The sequence below is a fragment of the Heteronotia binoei genome, chromosome 13 (assembly GCF_032191835.1).
Source record: "Heteronotia binoei isolate CCM8104 ecotype False Entrance Well chromosome 13, APGP_CSIRO_Hbin_v1, whole genome shotgun sequence".
Classification (NCBI taxonomy): domain Eukaryota; kingdom Metazoa; phylum Chordata; class Lepidosauria; order Squamata; family Gekkonidae; genus Heteronotia; species Heteronotia binoei.
The window spans coordinates 34,139,519-34,161,024 of record NC_083235.1 but is presented as its reverse complement, the minus strand read 5'-3'; the positions used below and the strand labels follow the sequence as shown (position 1 = coordinate 34,161,024).

Genomic DNA, 21,506 nt, shown 5'->3' with positions numbered 1-21,506 from the left:
TTGCTGCAGCCAGGTCTGCAGAGCAGACCTTGAGCAGGTTGTGTTTTGTGTGGCAGTGATGTTGGCAACTGGGTTTATATTGGTTCCAGGCCAGCAGGGTTCATAGAGTAGATAGATGGATGTAGTGCATTTGGGTCCTATAGAGATCCTCTGATGTGAAGTTAGGTTTGGCTTTGGGTGCCCCAGGAATTGGATACCTTGGTCCAATTTTTTTTTTTTTTTTGGCCTTGTAGGTTTTGTGTGGGACAGTGCCCTGAAGCTGCACAGCAGTTTAGGGGGCTCTCCTCAAAACCCCCTGCTCCCCAGAGCCACTTTTCCCACGATAATTACAGTGGGGGAAGTGGCTCCTATTGTTTTTTTCTTACCATTGGGAACAGTGTTCCTTTTGGGGTGCTCACAGATGGGTGCAGTCTTTTTGGGCCAGGGGGGCTGCATGTGGGGGAGTCCCCTGAAGCTGTCCTGCAGTTTTGGGACCTCTCCCTCAAACCCCCCTCTGGCCAGAGCCACTTTCCCCACAGCAATTATAGTGGAGGAAGTGGCTAATTGGGCTTTCCCCAGCATTGATGGCAATGGGCCTTTTGGGAAGCCCAGACAGGGACCCCCTGGCCCAATCTTTTGGGGACTTGGGGGTTTTGTAGGGGAGAGTCTCCTGCGGGTTCCATGCAGTTTTGGGAGCTCTCCCTCAAACCCCCTGCCCCCCCAGTAGCCTCTGATTATGACCTATGTTGTCATTGAGTTTAATGGCCCATAGGATATAATGGTAGGATAGGGGCACCCTCTTTGGGTGCCCCTGGAATAGGAACCCCTGGCCCAATCTTTTTGGAACTTGGGGGGTTTGTAGGAGAGAGTCTTCTGCAAATTTGGGGGCTCTCCCTCAAACCCCACCCCTCCAGGTGGCTTCCAATATACCCTATTTTGCCATTTTCAATGGCCCATAGGGTATAATGGGGCCATATATTCAGAAATAGCCATATATCTCCAGTATATATGGCTATTTCGAATACCGGTATTTGGAAATATACGGTATTCCGAATATTTTGGCCCCGTATATTTCCAAATTCGATTAATTCCAATTTATTTATTTTTTTTGCACACCCTTAGTTGTAACCCTATTTGGGGGTTACAATCCAGAATGTTGTTAAGGTCACTTAATTCTGTACAGGGCTTTTTTTGTAGAAAAAGCCCAGTGGGAACTCATTTGCATATTAGGCCACACACCCCAATGCCAAGCCAGCCAGAACTGCATTTCTGTGCGTTCCTGTTCAAAAAAAAAAAAGAGCCCTGATTCTGTATAAGTAGGATTTGTGCCACTTAAGAGTTGCATGGGATTCATGCAGCAGGAAACAATTCATAACTATGACCCATTGCCTGATCAAAGGCTGATAAAAGCACAGTATACAGCAATGGGCACCATAGGCAAGCTTTATTAAAAGACATCCAAAGGTTGCTCATCTCTCACAGACCCAAGTATCTACATTCATGGCTATATAACAGGGTAGAAACACTTGCTGTTGCAATGAAAACCATTTGACACCTTGAAGGAAAGTTCATTCATTCATAGTGATTTTGCCCAGGCTGGGAACTCTTTTGGTGGGTTTATGGGAAGAGACTCTTGGGTTGTCCACAAAATCCTCCTTTGCTGAATGTCTCCCTGAATTTGATGGTGATGCTAAGTTACCAGAAACGGGTGTTGTTGGATTTTTATTTGTTGTGGAGTTTTATTTCCAGAATTGGAACCCCAATAATAGTTTAGAAACCTCCATCCAAACAGCTGCTTTAGAAAGGTTTTATTGTATTGCTGTGCTGAAGAACTGTGTAAAAATAATGTAGAAACAAATGCCTTTGTGCGGAGGGGAAAAACCCATACATCGATGATATATTTTTGTTTAGTACAGAAACACACCAGCTTCTTAAAACAGCAATGAAAATATAATAAACCTTGTCCAAAAAAGATAGCTTTTGTGGGACAAAACATTCTTTAATTTTTTTAAACCTATATATTTAAAATATTTTAAGCACCCTGGAGTAGTATGACATCAATAGACAATATAGACTAGAGACCTTCAAAACTACCAGCTTTTAGGTCGTACCTCTTTTTTTAAAAAAAAACTTTTCCTTTTAAAGAGGCTTATTAATTTATTTGTTGCTGTGTTGCCCAGAAGCACCTGAACATTCTAACAGAATGAAGTAAAAAAAAAAAAAAACTAAACTTGAGGAAAATATTTTTAAAATGTAAGATAAAATATGAAGGGCATAACGTTGCTGTTTTTGAAGGGGAGTATTTGTTGCCATCATTGTCAGAAGCTGGAGGAAAAAATAAAAATGCTGAACAAAATTTGACAGAAAAGTGGTTAATTTTTATGGGGTGCTGCTACTTGGGGGGATGGTAGTTTACCATACTGCTTTGGAAAGCTGGTGTGGTTTTGTGCAAAGGCAACAAATATAAAATACTTTTATCACAAGGAAACAAATTCTACTATATATTTATAACAAAATAATGTGTGTTTCTTTCTTGCACAAAATCTTTTCTTAACAGAAAGCAAGTGGTGTGGAATCTCAGGTATCACAGAACCATGGAACAATAAGAGAGAGTAAACTGAAGGAATGTGTTATTCCTTAGAAAAGAGTCTAAAATGAGCCTCTAAGATACCCTGTTCAAAACCCCAGCATCTGACCAATATCCCCCAACACAGCAGTTGCATTGCTGTTAATTTATTTCTATGACTGGAAGGTAGAACAGATGAGAAATGATATCACAGAGCAGAATATAATTTTGTAAGGAAGGGGGAGGGGAAAGGTTGGTTCCTGCAAAAAACTGCAGCTGATAGAAGGGATGGGGATTTTCACTGATTTCCCCCTCCTACTTCAACCATCCAACTCCCATTCTGTTCCTGGGGGTGAGGAGTCCCCTGTCCCCCAAGAACAGCTTTTCAGGCTAATGTTTTGGGCCACAGCAATGAAGAGGTCAGGAAATCACTTTCCACTGACAGAAATCTCTTCAATCAGGTAAGCTTTTCTCTTGAATCCAAGCCAATGTTTCCAATTTTATTTTTATGACTTTCGTATTTCATTTCCTCTTAGGGAAATCAGGAAGGCAAGGGCAGAAGCCAATTTCTGCACTGAAAACAGCCAATGTGAAATATGTCTATATAGGTTTGTCTTGCATTCGTAGAGGCTCATGGCTGCTGTCCAGGAAATCAGCAGCAAAGCTGTCTGTGCTGGGGGGTTATGTACTTGCAGCATATATGACTGAGTGAATTTTGTAACCAGCGTAGCTTTGGGGGATACCATGAACTGATTTATTTTTCTTGCTTTGTTGTGGGGGAAAGGGGAGGGAGGGTAGAGATGCTGTTTCTTCTGCTCAGGCAGTGATGATCCTGGTTTTGAGAGCTTAGTTTCTGACGCTTCGCCGAGTTGTGCTGGTTGTCATGCTGTATGATTTTGTGCTGCTAGAACCACCTCCGGGAGAAAAGCTGAGGCCTCCGCTGCCCATTCCACCTCCCAGGCTGATTCCTCCTCCATAGCCAAAACCACCAGCACTTCCAAAACCACCAGCACTGCCAAAACCACCAGCACTGGAGTTGACCACAGCTGTAGCAAAAAAGAAATATTTTTTTTTAAAAAAATTAAAACATTTATGTCTAGGGTTGCCAAGTCTAACACAGAAAATATCTGGGGACTTTGGGGGTGGAGCCAGAAGACTTTAGGGCGGAGTCAAGACCTTCCCATTCCCAAAATAAATACATATTTTCAAAGTAAATAAATATTTTCAAACAAGAGTTTTTCCATTCCTTGAATGCAGTTTTCACTTCCTCCTCTTTTTTGCTTTCCCCATTAACTGAAAGTGTCATTTGTTGAATCCCACAGCCACAAGCCCCTTTCAGGCTCTGGTAGCATTTCCAAGCATGGCTTTATTATGGGACACACACACTGCAGCCAAAATAAACAATGAATCTGAAACACAGTTTTGCAAGGGCAAAGAGGCACTTCCTACCCAAGTTATATTTAAAGCAAAAAAAAGGCTTTTATTTTCTTCTTCATACAGTATTCTGCCCCCCTCAAACCCCCCCCCCCATTTACACAGTAAACAGAGACACTTTGGAGAAACCATGGAGAGACTTGCTCCATGTCTGTTTCCCTCCCCTGCCCCATTCTTTTTGCAGAGATTTTAAGGGGGTTGCCTGGGCTGGGTGAGAAAGAGACTTCTTAGTAAGCATGTTGGAAAAACTACAGAGGGGCTGTTTTCTCTTTCTCTGGATCACTGCAGCTTCACACCAGAAGAGCAACATTGCTCCGTGCCTGCTTCCCTCCCCCCTTCCCTCTCCCAGAGATTTTTAAGGAGCCTGCCTGACTCAGAGGGAAAGAGACTTCTTAGTAAGAAGAGGCACATTGGAAAACCTACGGAGGGGCTGTTCTCTCCCTCTCTTTGGATCAGTGCAGCTTCACATCGTCACCTAGAAGAGCAACATTGCTCCATGCCTGCTTCCCCCACCCCTTTCCTGTTGCAGATTTTAAGGAGCCTGCATGGCTGGGTTGGAAACAGACTTCTCCCCCTCTCTCTGGTAGCCATTTCCAACTCACGGCAGTGGCAAAAAGAGATAGCAGCTACACCCAGGGCTTGTCCTGGCAGGATTGGGGGCTGCTGGGGGCAGGGCTTAGCTGTCTGTGAAGAGAGACTTCTGGCTGCTCTAGCCTGCCTGCCCACCCTCCTCTTTGCTTTAATTTTTTTTTACTTGTGGTGATATATATATCACCCCACACTGGATTGAATCTTACAGCTTGTTTCCACTTCCACTTCCCTGCCCTCCACTGTATAAGGCAGGCAGTGCTTTGCTAAAGTGCATGTTCCTCCAGCACAAGGTGTTTCTACTCGTGCAAGAGTAGGTGTTAGGTGAGTAGAAATTGCACCCCCTAGGGGATGTGTTCTGTGCTTTGACAGCTTTAGATATATTGTGAGCCTATTGCTGTAACTGAAAGGGGAGAATTCAATAAATAATAAGCAAACTCACAGATGTTCACAGCACCAACTCCGTCACCAGACAGCCTGCCAAGAAAAGAAAGAACGAGAGTCAGTTTTCATTTTCTCTAAGAGCACCAACAGGATTTTAGCTCTTGGTGACAAAGAAGCAACACAAACGAAATTGTTCTCAGTATGAAATATTCAGAGGTGACAGCAGTGTGCCTGAATAATCGATGCAGGTGTTCCAGCCCTAGGGGAAACATAACAACTGTCGTTACCCGCTCACAGCCCATTTGGGAAAGGGTGGGCTATAAATCGAAAATAATAAATAAATAAATAATAAACTGCTTTGCCTGAGCAAATTCAAAATCCTCAGTCCAATATAAGTCCACCAAATGGGCCACAAGTGTAAATAGGAAAGCCCAAAAATAATAGATCAGGCTTTCCAGGGGCCTCAGCTGACATTAGGGATTAGTGGATTTTCATTATTTTATTGTTTCCAAATGTTAATCTGCACTAACTTCCACTCCCTTTCATTCCAGTTTAACTAGAAATGTTTCTCTAATTATTTAAAGAATTAAAGTGTGTGCATTTCACCTAGCTTTTAATTCCCTGTGTTCATTTTTTCCTATTCTGTATTAATGATGCACATAAACGTGCTTTTAAAAAAACTGCTTTTAAAACACTGCTTTAAAAAAAAACCCTATCTTGATATGATCATATGATGTTCATCAAAATGGTTGCGTCAAGCTTCTTTTGTGTGGTGTTGTACTTATAGAAATAGTCATTCCTCCATATTGATTAAACACCATACAACAAGCATCTTGATACAGCTGCTCAAACGATCATATCCAGCTAGATTTTTGCCAGTGTTTATCAATGAACACATGCACATTAAAATGTGTAAATTTAAATCTGCTTGAACTGCAGTAAGGTGTACAGTGTATAAGATCAGAGATAAATAATACAGGAGTCCTAGCACTGTGTTAGTTCTACTAATGAAACAAACCCAGTGAATTTAGAATTCCAATATTTATTGAGAAATCAGGATGAAGCATCTCTACTTGGCATTGGAGAAAGTGAAGGTCCAGAGGCATGAGATTTAGTGGTATGCGAGTTCCTTCATAACCCAATGCTTTGCTTGTTAATAGACTTAATATTTTCAAGAGACATTAGTGTCAATACTTAGAAGTCACTACAAAATTCCTGCCATTTGCTCTCAAAAGAAGGCGCATGGAGACAGTTCACAATGCCAAGGAAAGGCACTTCCTGCATGCTCAGATGAATTTTCCTTACTTATAGAATATTATTTCATATTCAAAGGAATTTTTCTTATTAATAGAGTATGATTTCATTCCCGCCTCCCATTAAAGCAGGGGGTATAGTCACAGGTGGAAGAAGGTGGTTATACATTGGTGTAGTTGAAGAAGAAGGAGTGCAGCCCAGCCGTGGTTCATGGGATGGGACACAGAAATATCTCAACCCCACCATGTGCACTGAAGGTGAAGGGAAAGGCAGCACCCTTTCCAGTTTCTGGGAAGCAGTGGCAGAACTCTCAGGACTGTGGCCACAGCATGGTATGCAGCTAAGTAGGTAGTGGAACCTGGCACATGCACCAGGTGATAGTATTACTTGCTGGCACCAGGTTCTGCTAGCCACTCAGGAGCTGTTCATCTGTACAGGACTGCAGTCATAGCCCTAGAAGCCCCATGAACATCTCCTGATGCCCACCAGTAAGTGCACTGTGTCTCCTTCCCCTTCAACAGTGATCAGAGGTAGGGGGCATTCTCTGACCCAGTCCCACAAGCTGCAGCCACTGGAGCCACAAGACCAAACCCGAGCATACCTGCAGCAATGTTATTTTCCCAATTACACTGCTATCAGTTTAGGATGGTGTACACAGAGCGTAAACAGGCATGGTGATTGCAGGGACTCACCGGCTCTCCTCTCCTTCCAGCAGCTTCCTGTAGGTGGCAATCTCAATATCCAGGGCCAGCTTGACATTCATGAGCTCTTGGTACTCTCGCAGCTGGTGGGCCATGTCTTGCTTGGCTTTGTTGAGGGCAGCTTCCAGCTCCTCCAGCTTTGCCCTGGCGTCTTTGACAGCCAGTTCCCCACGTTCTTCTGCCTCAGTAATGGCTGCTTCCAGCTTGGCACGCTAGAAAGACGAGACATAGGACTGTTCAGACTATCCTTCTCTCGATCCCTGCAGAAAATCCCTACACCAGTGGTCCAACTAATCCAGCGTACTGCTCCACACAGTAGTAAACAAGTTTCCCCAGAGAGCCAAACAAACAGGGAGCACACAATGCTCCTCTGTATATAGAGATTCTCTTCAGTCCACATGGCTAGTAGCCACTGATAGACCTCTTCTCCATGAAAGCTTTGATAGTCCACTGGATAGATTCAGTATAAGGCAGCTTTTTGTATTCACATGTCCAACTAGTCCTTTGTGGTCCACTTATGTTGCCCATGCTTATTATAGACAGCTCCTTGTACAGCACAAAAATGGTTAACCATTGGCCATAGGGTTAGGTCAGACAAAAGGAAATACCACTTTACACAGAGAGTGATTAAAATGTGGACTTTGCTGCCAGAGGATGTAGTGGTGGCCACAGGAATAAACAGCTTTTAAATTCATGGAAGATAAGTTTATCAACAGCTACAAGCCATGGCAACTAAAAGCAACCTCCACATTAAGGGATGGTAAATCTCTGAATCCCAGAGTCAGAAGGCAACATCAGGGGAAGGCCTCTGCCCCTATGCCCATTTCTTGGCTGTCCAAAGGAACTGGTTGGCCACTATGTCAGCCAAGATGCTGAACTAGATGAAACACTGGTCTGATCCAGCAAGGCTCTTCTTATGTTCTAGGGTCAATGCTGAGCCTATATCCCTATGCTCCTATCATCAAGTGTGTTATCAGCACTATGCTCTCCTATAGTGCAATGCAAATATGTGCAATGCAAATCCTATAGAAGAAGGGTGTATTGCCACACCTCAGTTGCAAAGCTCCCATTCATTATTCAGATGGATCACACTATTTGTTTAGGGATGTTTGCTATAGCCACCCTGCCCTAAAGCGAAACAAACACTAAGGGAAGTGGTTTACAGTAGCGTATCTCCCTTTGCTTTTGTTCAAGTTCCGGTTATTCAAAATGAAATATCCAATCCTTGAGGGCACCATTGCAAGAATTAATTTCTGCACAGCTTCTACCAGCAAACTGGCAGTGCCCTCAGAATACAGAACATTTTGGCATGAGTTATCACAGAGTCAGATCTGTGGTTCATCAGATACTGGAACAAAATGGCTGACAGATGGAATTCACGAGTCAGAACATACAGGAAACTGCCTTATATTATATCTTTGGTCTATTAGAGTCAAAACTGTTTAACTTGCAACATTTCTCCAGGATCTCAGGCAAAGTTCTTTCGTATCATATACCAGCCAATCCTTTTAAATGAAGATACCAGGAATTGAACTTAGGGCCTTCCGCAAGCAAGGCAGATGCTCGACCACTGTTCAAGCAGGCAGAGAAAGCCACCAACTGATAGAATGGATGACTTGTCTCTGTGCTGTCACTCTGCTTTCTAACTAGGCTCGGGACAAAATAAAAACCCAGGCTGCATTGCTATGGAATTCATTGCCATTGGTGGTGGATTGGGTAGTAGCATAAGGCTTTGACAAAGGAGTAGATAAATTCATGCGGGTTGGTTTGGACAATAGTTCTTAGCTATAATTTTCAGGAATGGAACTTCTGAAGTTCAAAGGCAGTAGCTAGGTTCGGACAATGCAAAACCATGGTTTATTTTAACTATGGATAGTTTGTAAAACCAAATTCCAGTCCATAGATGATCACAGAGATTATTATTTGCCTAGACGTGTGCTGGTTTCCTTATCTCTTCTCTGACTAGGAATCTCTGTAGCTAGGAAATGCGCAAGAGCAGCACCATGAAACAAGTCAAGGTTATGTTATACATCACACAAAACTATAATTAAGACTGAATGTGGTTAATTGTACCAACTTCAAACTATGGTTTGAATGAAGCAGCTTGCATTCAGACACTCGCACTAACTGTAGTCAGTTTAATTGAACAGTGTTTTTATTTTATTTCTGAAGTGACTCAGTATATCTCTGATTATCTGATGCTGGGGCAATAACAGCAGAATTGCTGCTTCTGTCATATTTTATTTCAGAGCTACCCAAGGGTTCATTTTTTGAATGCAGACTAGAAGATTCAAACCAAGAAGACAGTTCTTATTATTACACCAAGCATTTCCAGAAAGAGATGGACATACCACGCCTGAATTATAGGACCTTTACTTACCAACTCCATAGAAGCATATGCATGAGAAATACATTAGCATTTGATATCCATTGGAATTTTTGAAGGAGGAAACACAAGATTCTATTCTAAGGTCAGCCCTGAAAATCCAACCAGTGAATTGATTCTGTCGTGCATTTCTTCTTGCACTTCCTATTCTTCGCACTATATCAGTTTTATATCACTATAATTATGGTGTCTTCCACCAAAAAATTCTAGGAAGGCTGGCTTAGTGAGGCTGGTATTCTCCAGACACCTTTCACATGTCTATATTTCCTTGCAGGAGGATTTTTAAGACTACCTTCAGTCTGTAGCATGGATATGATCCCATGGGAATCAGTACAAAAGCAGATGGGTAGTGGAAAAGGTAGGAGTCCTTCTCAAGGCAATCAGTGCTGCAGCCTTTATGTGTTAAAATCTTTGAATGACTCACAAAAGGCCCTCTTAAGAAGTCAATGGTGTTTGGTGTCCTTACAGCTGGTACATCCCACATCAAATGTTTAACTTTTAGCAAGCATGTTCAGGACCACTGTTCCCCCTGAATGCTGCTGACTCAATCTCATTCCTCTGTCCCTGGCTGCTGCCACCAACCTCCTAGATTAGCCACATGGCCAATACCACCCAATCAGGAATCACGCAATGAATAGCAGAACACTATAAAACCAATCAGATTTGGCTAGTGAGTGGAATGACGGAGAGCAAAGTAAATGAAAGTGAAAATGATTACTATTTTTCTTTGTTTGCAAAGAATGCCCCCCCCCCACACACACACAAGGCACTGAAAGTAGGGGTAGTTTAGAGGCATTTCTGAATATCATCATGATGTACTTGTCTCTGCTTTAGATAGGAGGCCAACTTTGGCTCAGAAGAGGAAGGGAGAGAGTTAGATTCCCAAACTGAGCAGCATTAGTTCTCCAGTGGCAACTTTAGATGCATGTAGATCTGATCTGCAGGCAAGGAAGCTTCCTATGGGCAGCTCCAATGGAACTTGTGACTCCTTTCTTCTGTAACCAGCAATGGGATGCCTTACAAGAAGGTGAGATGAATCACAGGCTGTTTTGGACAGCAACAGTAGCTTCCTTTGAGACTGCCACAAGACAGAAGCTCTCCTAAGTAACTCAGAGTGCAATGCTGAGCAGAATTAACCCCTTCTAGATGGGTATAGCTCTGCTTGGGGTGGCACTGTGAATCTGGTACCTGCTGCACAAAAAGTGAGGCAGTCTGCCAATCAATAGAACCATTTGACAGGGGTAACAGTCTTGAGAGATGTGCAGAGTGTACACTGTTTGGGTTGGACCCCAATATTTCCTTCATTCAGCAGGCACCTTCCATGATGGTTCCCTCCTTGAACAGCTTTTCTCCTCACCTGATTTTTCATGTTATCAATCTCGGCCTGCAGCCTCTGTATGGTGCGGTTAATTTCAGCAATCTCAGTCTTGGTGCTACGCAGGTCATCTCCGTGCTTCCCAGCGCTGGCTTGCAGGGCTTCAAACTGAGATGAAAAGAACACACACACAAAAAGCTAGTAATGAAGGAATGTGGTAAGGCATCCTCCTCTGGAGCCACAGGTCCCCTGTCACTGGAGGAACAGTCCCCCATGGTAACGGGGTCGTCTTGCAAGCTACTGCAATCCTTGTAACTATGACCTCATGGGAAATATTTTACTTTCCCCCCATAGAAGTGAATGGCAGCCATTCAGTTGCAGAAAAGAAAGTAAAGGATAGACTTGGGGGATAGGAGAGGCTGGTGTCTTGTGTCCTGGCTAGAATTCAGAAGATGGACAGGAGGAACTGAACTTGCAAGTCATAGAACAAGGGCTCTGTCTGCCAGTTTCAGGTTAACCGGCTATTTCTCCTTGTGCCTGGTCTCCCCCTCCAAGCTTCTGCCCACCAATCCTAAATCTAAAAGCTGTAGTGACTTTAGGCTGATGTGTCCAGCTATCACATTCCCTCCCTGGGGAGCTTTCTGAATTATGTCTGTTTTCAGAGGATGGGAGAAGAGATGAGTGATGTGATGAGTGGGTGACTTGTGTGCCTCAGTAAGGGAGGTAAGTGGGCTAATGGAAAGACATAATGGATAGAGAAGGTCATGGGGGGGGGGGTAACCTGTGAATGTTCATCTGTTAGTTTATCTGTCCCTGTACTTATCTGTGCAATGTGTGAAGTTTCTTTCTGACCAGTATACATTGACTAAGAATGCAATATGGAAGAAAGATAAGGACAATTGCCTAGACAGTTGATGACTTCACTCAAGACCAATCATAGCACTATCAGTCATCCGCTTTTGATTATGGATATTCTGATGGCAACAGGGGATAATTAAAATCATCTTGTGGGAATGGTGTGTGGATAAAACATATCCCTAGAAGTAGTAAATATATGAAGTCTGAGGTGCTGTGGGAAGCTCATTTATGAAAACAATACTGAACCGCTACAGAAGGATAGAATCCAAAGTGTGTAACCTGCCTTCGGTTGGAGGAAGGTACTTCATTCTAAGGTGCCTTCCTTCAGCTCAAGTGTTTCCTTTTTTAGAGGAAGAGAGTCTCCTTAGGCTAGAAAGCCTCCATTCAGATTTTGCTCAGTGGAGTATTAGAGTCTTTGCCACAATCTTCAGCTTGTGATTCACATACAAAACCCACCTTCTCTAGCATTGCCTACCTTAGTTTGGTACCAGGATTCTGCCTCAAGCCTGCTCTTGTTGGCAATTTCCTCGTACTGAGCCTTAACCTCAGCAATGATGCTGTCCAAGTCCAAGTTTCGGTTGTTGTCCATTTGAAGGACCACAGACGTGTCAGAGATCTGTGTCTGCAGTTCACGCAGCTCCTGAAAAACAAAACAGAGAATGTGCATTGGCTGTTTCGTAAGCACCTTTCAGCCATCATTTTCTTCAACTGGAAACTGTTTTTTTTATTCCGATTTACTTCATTTGTTCTCCATATTTCTTGCAAAGACCCAAAGCTGAAGCCAGCTCAAAATTTATATGGAAGAAAAGATGTGAATATTCCCATTCTCGGCATTTTTAGGACCCTTCATTCACCAGAAAAATATTAAAAGCATGTGCTGTGGAGACGTAGATGGTGGAAGTTTTCCTATTACAGAACTGATTTCTTTTAAAAAAATATTTCAAATGTATTGAACAGTATTTGTTCTTGTAGAATATTGTTCCATCCTCAATGGTTCTGTGAGACAACCAGGCTTCCAGTGTGGTGAGGCCACAAGTCAAGAACAAGATCATCTCCATTCTAACTGTAACTTACGCTTAGGCCAAACTGCTAACTTTATCATTGGTAACCAACAAACTTTTCTTTTTGAATGTTTGTGTTTGACATGTTGAAACATTTTTGGTCTGGACTGTAGGCCTTATATACATCCAGTTCCCTTGACTGGAAAAAAAATAGCTTCAAACATGGGACATTTCAAAATGGCCTCCATGCACTGGTGGTACCGTAGTATGTAACAGGGCTTTTGTTGTAGTAGGAACTCCTTTGCATATTAACCACACCCCCTGGTATAGCCAATCCCTTTGGAGCTTACAGTAGGACTATTACTAAGAGCCCTGTAGCTTTTGGAGGATTGGCTACATTAGGGAGATGTGACCTAATATGCAAAGGTGTTCATGCTACACAAAAAGCCCTAGTGTAACTCTACCAATACGGTGACCAGATCTGTTCTGTAATTTGCCCAGCTCTGAGAACAAGGGGGAAAATACACATCCCACGGAAGTCCCTGCATTAGTGAACAATTCAGTAGAGGCTCGGAAATAGCCTTTGCTCCTGCAGTTCCTGCAACGTGGCCAATACTGAGATCATCCTACCACAAGAAAATCAACATGAACTCATCAAGCCAGCAGCTTTTGTAAACTCCCTTTGAGTCCCATCTATTGAACCCAAGAATCATGTGAGACAGGAACCGGATTCGCTAAGCAAAGGCTTAGGATCTTCCTGACAAAACTTCACTCAGCCAAGAAGGTGCTCAGCACAGTTTAGAGTGCCAGAGCCAAGGCTGGCAAAGGCTGTGACTATGAATCAGCACAACAAAATAGTAATTACCTGTGATCAGAATTCTAGCTTTGGTTATAAAGGAACAGCAATCACTAATTGCATGCACTTAATTTGCAAGCTTCTACTATATATACATTAAGTGAATATATATGCATGTAAAATATTAAATATACAGAATATTGATCACATTAAAAAAAACACAAAGTCATTACACTGGCAGAATTGGTAAGCTCCCTTTGAGTCCCATCTGTTGATTTCAAGAAGTGCACAAATCAATTTGGCTGTAAACCACCTTGAATATCAAGTGAGAAAGACTGACTATAAATGAAGGAAATAAATACATATTTATTTGGGGCACCAAATACAGAAACTAGATTTTTTTTCAAGAATGTTTCCTCAGTCAAAATGCTGGTTGTTAACAAAAGCTTTTTATCATTAGCTTCCATGTGTCCCCTCCTGTGTCCCTCATGCAAAAGATACACTGATTGCCTGTGTGGAATTAAATCTTGTCCTTAAAGAAATCAGACTGAATGTACAAAATGTACATTGTAGGATTCAAGTTTCAGCAAGCTATACACCATGGCATAAACCACCAACCCTAATCATTTATCCAAGTAAAGTGTGCTGTTTAAACCAAAAAAAAAACCTCTGCTGAAATTTTGAACTAATAAATATACATTTATACAGAGCACCATAATTTCTTAAGCCACCATGGTAGTAGGGAAAGGCAACATACAAATATTTTACTAAATAAATCTTGAACTATGGCATAATTCCTATAATTGTTAATGGCAGAGAAAGGCCTTGCCTTTAAGGGATCCATGTAGACATAGCACCTAACCATGGTTTATTTTCCTTAACCAGGGCTAAATGTTATATGTAAACCATTGTTAAGGACCAGCCACAAATCAGGATCTAGAGCTATGCTTGAAGAGAGTTTGCAGCTCATGGAGTTGGATTCAGTGGTGATTTTTTTACACCAGCAGAATTTCACTGATTTCCCCTGTCCCACTGTGGCCCCCAATTCAGTAACTTCTACACACACTATAATCCACACATCGGGATGCCTTTGTGTAGTCCATGTGTCACTGTATGTGAATGCTGCATGGGTAAACAGTGGTGCATGGATTAAAGTGTTTGTTATATAATTTGTCAGAGCCCTTAAAATCATGCAAAAGAACACATAAATTCTGCATAGCTTGGATCCTGTGACTCAGTTTCTGAGTTTCTGCGGGTCCTCTATCTCCCCAGCAGCATTTAGAGGAGTTTGGTGGGCTGTAGTGGGAGAGGAAGGCAGAAATATTGTATGCCACTGACAGAAATGTCTTCTCTTAGCAGAAAATTAATGCATGATCCAGCCCATGAACAGTGTTAATCCTGGTAAAGTTATCCAAGTGCAAAAGGGGAAACAATGGTTACGGTAGTGTTCTACATAATCCAGTCTCTTTGCATATCTGGTTGAAATGGGACCCACTGGAGACTCCCTAAATAAGCCCTCTAGCTTTGCTATCAATAGTTATTTATTTAGAGTATTTCTATGCTGCCTTTTCAGAACTTCAATCCCTGGCCGTGGGTTCCTGTTGATGCTTGATGGATCACCAGGAGTAAAAATGTGGAGGGACTGGTATCACACAATGCTGTGACATCACTTCTGGAATGTTGCGGTACCATGTAGCTACTGACTTCTGTAGGCCATACTGCCAGAATGCTCCAGGGGCGGCCAGCCAGGGGCCAGCTACCCTAATATAGCATGTGGTTTTTAACGGACAGGTTTAAACCAATAACCCAGAGTTAGCACTTACCAGGGTTAAGCCTTATGTTTGCTTTTGGGCAAAGGAAGAGAAGCTTTTCTATTTCTAAGCATAAAGAGGGGTTGGAGCAGTCAAATAAAAAACCAGAATGGTTTTGTCAGGAAAAGCGACACCAAGCACAGAAGTCTGAATTCATTTTCCCAGAGGACGATCCTGTTCTCTTCAGGGAAGCAACAGTCAGTATTGCATGTCTGGGAAACTGAGGCGAAAATATGAATTCTCAGACTTAAGGCTCTTATCTCTGGATGCTTATCTTCACTGTTTATTTCCCCACATATATTTTCTTATAATGAATAGTCTTTATCGCTGTTAGCCCTTCCCAGAACCACTCCTTTGCGCATTCCCACCCCACTCCACTCCGGTTCAGTTTTGACTCTCTTTTCCTCTCCCTTCCACATTTTTAAAGTGTAAGTGTGTTAAGAAAGCTTCCCCCTTCCCCAGCCTTCTGCAACTGCTGTATTCCTGTGGGGCTCCCATTATATCTTTGCAAGATGGACCCATGAGAGAAACTAGCTAGTATTTATGCTGTTTCACTAAATAAGTGTACCTTGACTGTCAATGGAATATGATCTCAGTATTCAAATAGCCCTTATGAGGAAGAACTGAGATCTCCAATTAGTTCTTTCAAATCAGCACCTTATTTATTTCCATACCCTAGGGAGCAGAGATGGCACAGAAATGGTTACTTACTGCCTCATGGAGAGTTCTCAGGAAGTTTATTTCATCAGTCAGTCCATCCACCTTGCCTTCCAGCTCCACTCGATTCATGTAGGAAGCATCAACATCCTAGAAACATAATGAAAGGACAGAGTAGAGTGGCTGTGGCCCTGCAACTCGTGAGTAGAGAGGCCAATCCCTTGCCAGAAATGGGAGGGGTGGGGGGAGAATGTCTGCTGAACACTTCATTATTCCCTATGTGGAGATCGATTCTCATAGGGTATAATGGGGAACTGATCTGGAGGTTTCGGGGGCTCTGGGAGAGCTGTTTTTTGAGGTAGAGGCACCAAATTTTCAGTATAGTATCTAGTGCCTCTCCCCAAAGTACCCCCCAAGTTTTAAAACGATTGGACCAGGGGGTCCAATTCTATGAGCACCAAAAAAAGGTGCCCCTATCCTTCATTATTTCCTATGGAAGGAAGACATTTAAAAAGGTGTGCTGTCCCTTTAAATGTGATGGCCAGAACTCCCTTGGAGTTCAATTATGCTTGTCACACCCTTGTTCCTGGCTCCGCCCCCAATGTCTCCTGGCTCCATCCCCAAAGTTTCCTGGCTGCACCCCCAAAGTCCCCAGATATTTCTTGAATTGGACTTGGCAACCCTAAAACCCAGATCTTCGTTCAAGTTCATAGAGCAATCCTCCTTGCCTGTCCTTGGCTCCATTGTGTGGGGGTTTTATTATTTATTTATTTATTTAATCAATTAATTAGATTTCTAGATTTTTTTTTTAAAAAAAGAAAAGACAGTGAGGTTTTGATGAAGCGCAGAAAAGGGGAAAATGGCCACCCCTTGCAAATGATGGAGAATCTCATCTCCATGATCCAAAGAGCAATCCTATGCAGCTCTACTCAGAAGTAAGTTCCATTTTTTCCAGTGGGGTTTATTCCCAGTAAAGTGTTCTTAGGACTGCAGCCCAGATCACTGTCACTGCTAAAGTGCCATTCTAATCAAAGTCAGACCTTTTGAAACCCACTGACTTCAAGGGACTTTAAAATGATAGACTTCTGCTTAAGACAGCACTGTGAATCTTTCAAAGGAGCTTCTGGACTCTTGTTTTTATTTAATCAATGAAAACAAAGTTCCTACAATTAAATCATTCTTCTCTTCCTCTCTTTATAGAAGACAAACAGGTCACTCCCTACATAAATGTCTGACAATAAACATGGCAATATTCAGAAGCCACTGGGCAACTTTTCACTCTGCTAGAACACATCACAGTACCAGGACACAATATTGCCATGTTCTGGGGGAAAAGCTTCAAAGGGAGTTTCCCACTCTGAAATTGCTGGTTTAGAGTTCATCAAGAAGTCTGACACCATCAAAATGAGGACTTAGGATTCTTCAGTTGTCAGGGCCGACCCTCCCACTAGGCAATTTAGGCATTTGTCTAGGGCACCAGGCTGGGGAGGGTGCCAAATTGGGCCCTCCTGGCCCAGTGCCATAGGCAAATACACAAATTTTGCTGCCCAAGAGACCGGACACTGGCCAGATCATCAGAACACGAAGGGCACCTGGCCGGTGCGCAGTCTCTGTAGTGCTCTCTGAGCATCTTCTGGCAAAAAAGGGGAGGATGCTCAGAGAATGCTACAGAGACTGTGCATCAGCCAGGCACCCTCCCAGCCTGCTCTCTGATGACTACAATCATCAGAGAGCAAGCGGGGAGGGCACCTGGCTGGTACACAGTCACTGTAGCATTCTCTGAGCATTCTTCACTTTTGGGTGGAAGACGCTCAGAGAGTGCTATAGAGACTGCGCATCGGCCAGGTGCCCTCCCTGCTGGCTCTCTGACGACTACGATAATCAAAGAGTGGGTGGAGAGGGTGCCTGGCTGGCGTGCAGTCTCTGTGGCGCATGGGGTGGAGGGGCAGGGGGCAGCAAGCCTGCCTGGGGCACCCCACACCCTAGGGGCAGCCCTGTCATTTGTTACAGGTGTTACCTAGCTTAGCTAGTTAAAATTGTGTTATTATCAATTGTCTGCTATTGTGTTCTCTGTACTTTTCTTAATTACATTTAAATTTTACATAATTATGTCATTACTTCTGGCATTTCCTGACTCTCTGGCCTCTGTTGTTTACAACCTTTTCTTCTTCCTAACAAGTTCATACAATCTAGCGAGGACTAGGGTTGCCAATTCCCAGGTGGGGGCAAGGGATCCCCTGGTTTGGAGGTCCTCCCCCTGCTTCAGTGTCATCAGAAAGTGGTGGGAATGTCTGCTGGGCACTCTGTTTTTCCCTATGGAGACCGATTCCCATAGGGTGTAATGGAGAATTGATCCACAGGTATCTGGGGCTCTGAAGGGGGCTGTTTTTTGAGATAGAGGCACCAAATTTTCAGCATAGCATCCAGCACCTCTCCCCAAAATGCCCTCCAAGTTTCAAAAAGATTGGACCAGGGGGTTCAATTCTATGAGACCCCAAAAAAGATGCCCCTATCCTTCATTATTTCCAATGGAGGGAAGACATTTAAAAGGTGTTCAGTCTCTTTAAATGTGATGGCCAGAACTCCCTTTGGAGTTCAATTATGCTTGTCACAGCCTTGCTCCTGGCTCTACCCCAATGTCTCCTGGCTCCATCCCCAAAGTCCCTGATATTTCTTGAATTGGACTTGGCAACCCTAGCAAAGACCCATTACCTGCATGGTTCAAAGTGGCTGCAGTCCACAGAAAAACATAAGAGAAGCCATGTTGGATCAGGCCAATGGCCCATGCAGTCCAACACTCTGTGTCACACAGTGGCCAAAAAAAAAAACAGGCACCATCAGGCAGTCCATCAGTGGAGCCAGCACACTAGAAGCCCTCCCACTGTGCCCCCCACAAGTACCAAGAATACAGAGCATCACTGCCCCACACAAGCTGATGCTGGAATAAAATCATATTATTCTCTGAAATGCCACAAGACTCCTGTTTCTTTTTTGCCACAACAGAGAAACACAGCTACTCCACTGGAATTGTTCCCAGCAATGTCACTGGCTACTTTGACCTTAGGCAAATGACTTCTCCTTTCTCTGTATGTCTTTTGCCCTTCTTTTTCTGTCCTGTCTGTTTAGTTTGTAAACAAAGAAGAAGAAAAGGCCTTTCTGAATAATGGAAACACTGCTTTGGGCTCCCAACTCAATCCAAAGAATAAAGAAAAAAGCTTTTCAGCATGGCTAACCACATCTGAGGATGCTCAACAATATTTTAGAAGATACATCTTTCTACTATAACCCATTTTCAAAAGTACTTAGCATCTAGGCAGTGTCTTTGAAAAGGCATCCTCTGATCTCCTTATCTCCTCTCCACCATAAGAAAATCAGTTTTTCTAACATGCTGTGGTCTTTACTGAGTCCAGACCTATCACACAAATGTTACAGATGGTGGGAAAACTTCAGATGGCATATGGAAGATGTTGGAATATTTAGCAGAGTAATGAAGCAGCCAGATGTGTATATTAGCTTAAGAAAAAGGCTGTATAAAGGAGGAAAAGGGTTATGTTTGGAAGTAAAATAATGAACACCCTGCCTAATTAGTTCAAAATTCCATGTTGCCTGTTTGGATGCTAAAGGTGTGTGTGTGTGAGAGAGAGAGAGAAAAAAAACAAGAACAAAGGGGATAAAGTTTGCCAACAGTCCTGCCACTTCCTGTGGACGTGCCTAAACACAGATAGCACCCCAATAAAATTTGAATAGCCAATAGAAATTGAACAGCTCTCTTCATTAAGAATATTGTCACATGAGGACCTATGTGTGTAAGATTGACCTTAAACTAAATAGCTAACATTATCATGAAGGATGAAGAATAGACTTACAAACTCTAAAAGAAAAGCATGCATCCCTATGAAAAATTTCCTTGCTTGTAAGAAAAACTGGAAATGCCAAGGGTTGAACCTGGGACCTTCTGCATGCCATGCAAATGCTCTACCACTGACCTAGAGCCCCTCTGTTAGTAGAGCATCAAGAAGAAAGATAAGCTTGAACCCTTCTCCTGAGCATCTGATTTCCTATGAACAGGGAGTTCTTTTATATGACTGGCCACTGAATCACAGCCCCCGAACTGCTGCCTGAAATGGGATAGCCTAGGAATAGCTTTAACATCGCGTTTGCTGTTTTGGTGGATGAGACCTCATATATCAAATGCACACCAAATCCTACATGTGCATTCTCAGAGTTGGTTTGGAACTAGAATCACCTCCAGAATGAAATGTAATGGCAAAATTTTAATCACATTGGTCTTCATCCATAGAGGTGCTGCAGTCATACTGTGGAAGAATTCCTGCAGCACTAGAATCTTGAGTATGGTGATTATGGTTGCCATCCTCCAGGTGGGACCTGGAGACCTCCTGGAATTACAACTGATCTCCAGACTGTAGAGACCAGATCCCCTGGAGAAAATGGCAGCTTTGGAGGGCAGACTCTATGGTATCATATCCCTGCCAAGCTCCCTCTCCAAACCCTGCCTTTGAGATCCAGTCTGGTGTAGTGGTTAAGTGCACAGACTCTTATCTGGGAGAACCGGGTTTGATTCCCCACTCCTCTGCTTGCAGCTGCTGGAATGGCCTTGGGTTAGACAAAGCTATAACAGATCTGTCCTTGAAAGGGCAGCTTCTGAGAGAGCTCTCTCAGCCCCAACTACCTCACAGGGTGTCTTTTGGGGGGGGGGGGGGGCGGGGTAAAGGAAATTGTAAGCCACTCTGAGACTCTGATATTCAGAGTGTAGGGTGGGGTATGAATCCAATATCTTCTTCTTCCCAGACTCTCCACCTAAATCTCCAGGAATTTCCCAACCTGGGGTTTGCAACCCTGGTGATAGATTCATTCAGCTGCCTGGCCCTAGAGTGGTTGTCAGAATACTCTTAGTGATAGTGTGTGAATAGTTCTTTAGAAAATGGTTAGTGCTTCTCACCTTCTTGAGGATCACAAATTCATTCTCTGCACTCGTGCGCTTGTTGATTTCATCTTCGTATCTGTTGGGGGGAATAAAATAGCTGGTTTAAATTTATTCCTGGGGCATTCATCAAAAATCACAGCACAAAGTCCTGCTGCAAAATCAGTTCCCAAGGCCATTGGCAGGTTTAACACTGTAATCCTATGCACACATTTACCTGGGAGGAAGCCCCATTGAACACAATGGGACTTACTTCTAAAATAAATGTGCATAAGATTATGCAAGGTTGCTCTTTCTCCTCTTAAAACCAGCCAGTCCCTCCACTTCTGGAAAAATAAATGAGACATTGGAACCTTCCATAAGAACTCTTAGCATCAGATGCTCAATTCTTAGAAAGCCAACCCAGGATAAAATTAATGTGCTAGCTAGTCACTGGTGGCCTGCACCATGTCGTTTGCATTCTACTGTTTCCAGTTTTGATCTGGGCATGGCTGTTTGGTTGAGGTTGGATGCCAAGTCTATTAAGTATCATGGCATTGCAGGCATTTGTTTTGGTGCATTTGTGATATGCAGCAGGATGAGACTCAGCAATGACTTGCAAGCTGCAAAAGCAGGATACTAGCAATTAAATAAAGGATTGTGCATTCTTCTAAGCATCCAAAGCATTTCCCATAAATGATCTACATAGTCCTAAAGACAAATCCATAAGGTAGTCTAGTATTTAGCCCTTCATGCTAAAGATGGGGAGGAAAGTCAGGTATGGGTTAATATAGATTACATAAAGTCACATCCATTCACTCTTAGCCCTGCACTTGATCTCCTTGTGATATCCAT

At 43.0% G+C, this 21,506-nt stretch overlaps 1 protein-coding gene across 1 annotated transcript in view; it reads right to left on the bottom strand.

Annotated features, from left to right (window-relative positions):
* Nucleotides 1-1,404: 1,404 nt before the first annotated feature.
* The window catches only part of LOC132581767 (keratin, type II cytoskeletal cochleal-like), a 36,434-nt gene continuing 16,332 nt past the window's right edge, over nt 1,405-21,506 (bottom strand). The window contains exons 3-9 of the mRNA XM_060253173.1: nt 20,691-20,751; nt 15,785-15,880; nt 11,941-12,105; nt 10,650-10,775; nt 6,898-7,118; nt 5,010-5,044; nt 1,405-3,591 (exon numbers count right to left, since the gene is read on the bottom strand). Coding sequence (XP_060109156.1) covers nt 3,392-3,591; nt 5,010-5,044; nt 6,898-7,118; nt 10,650-10,775; nt 11,941-12,105; nt 15,785-15,880; nt 20,691-20,751 — 904 coding nt within the window. The 3' untranslated portion in view covers nt 1,405-3,391. The remainder of the gene's footprint in view (nt 3,592-5,009; nt 5,045-6,897; nt 7,119-10,649; nt 10,776-11,940; nt 12,106-15,784; nt 15,881-20,690; nt 20,752-21,506) is intronic.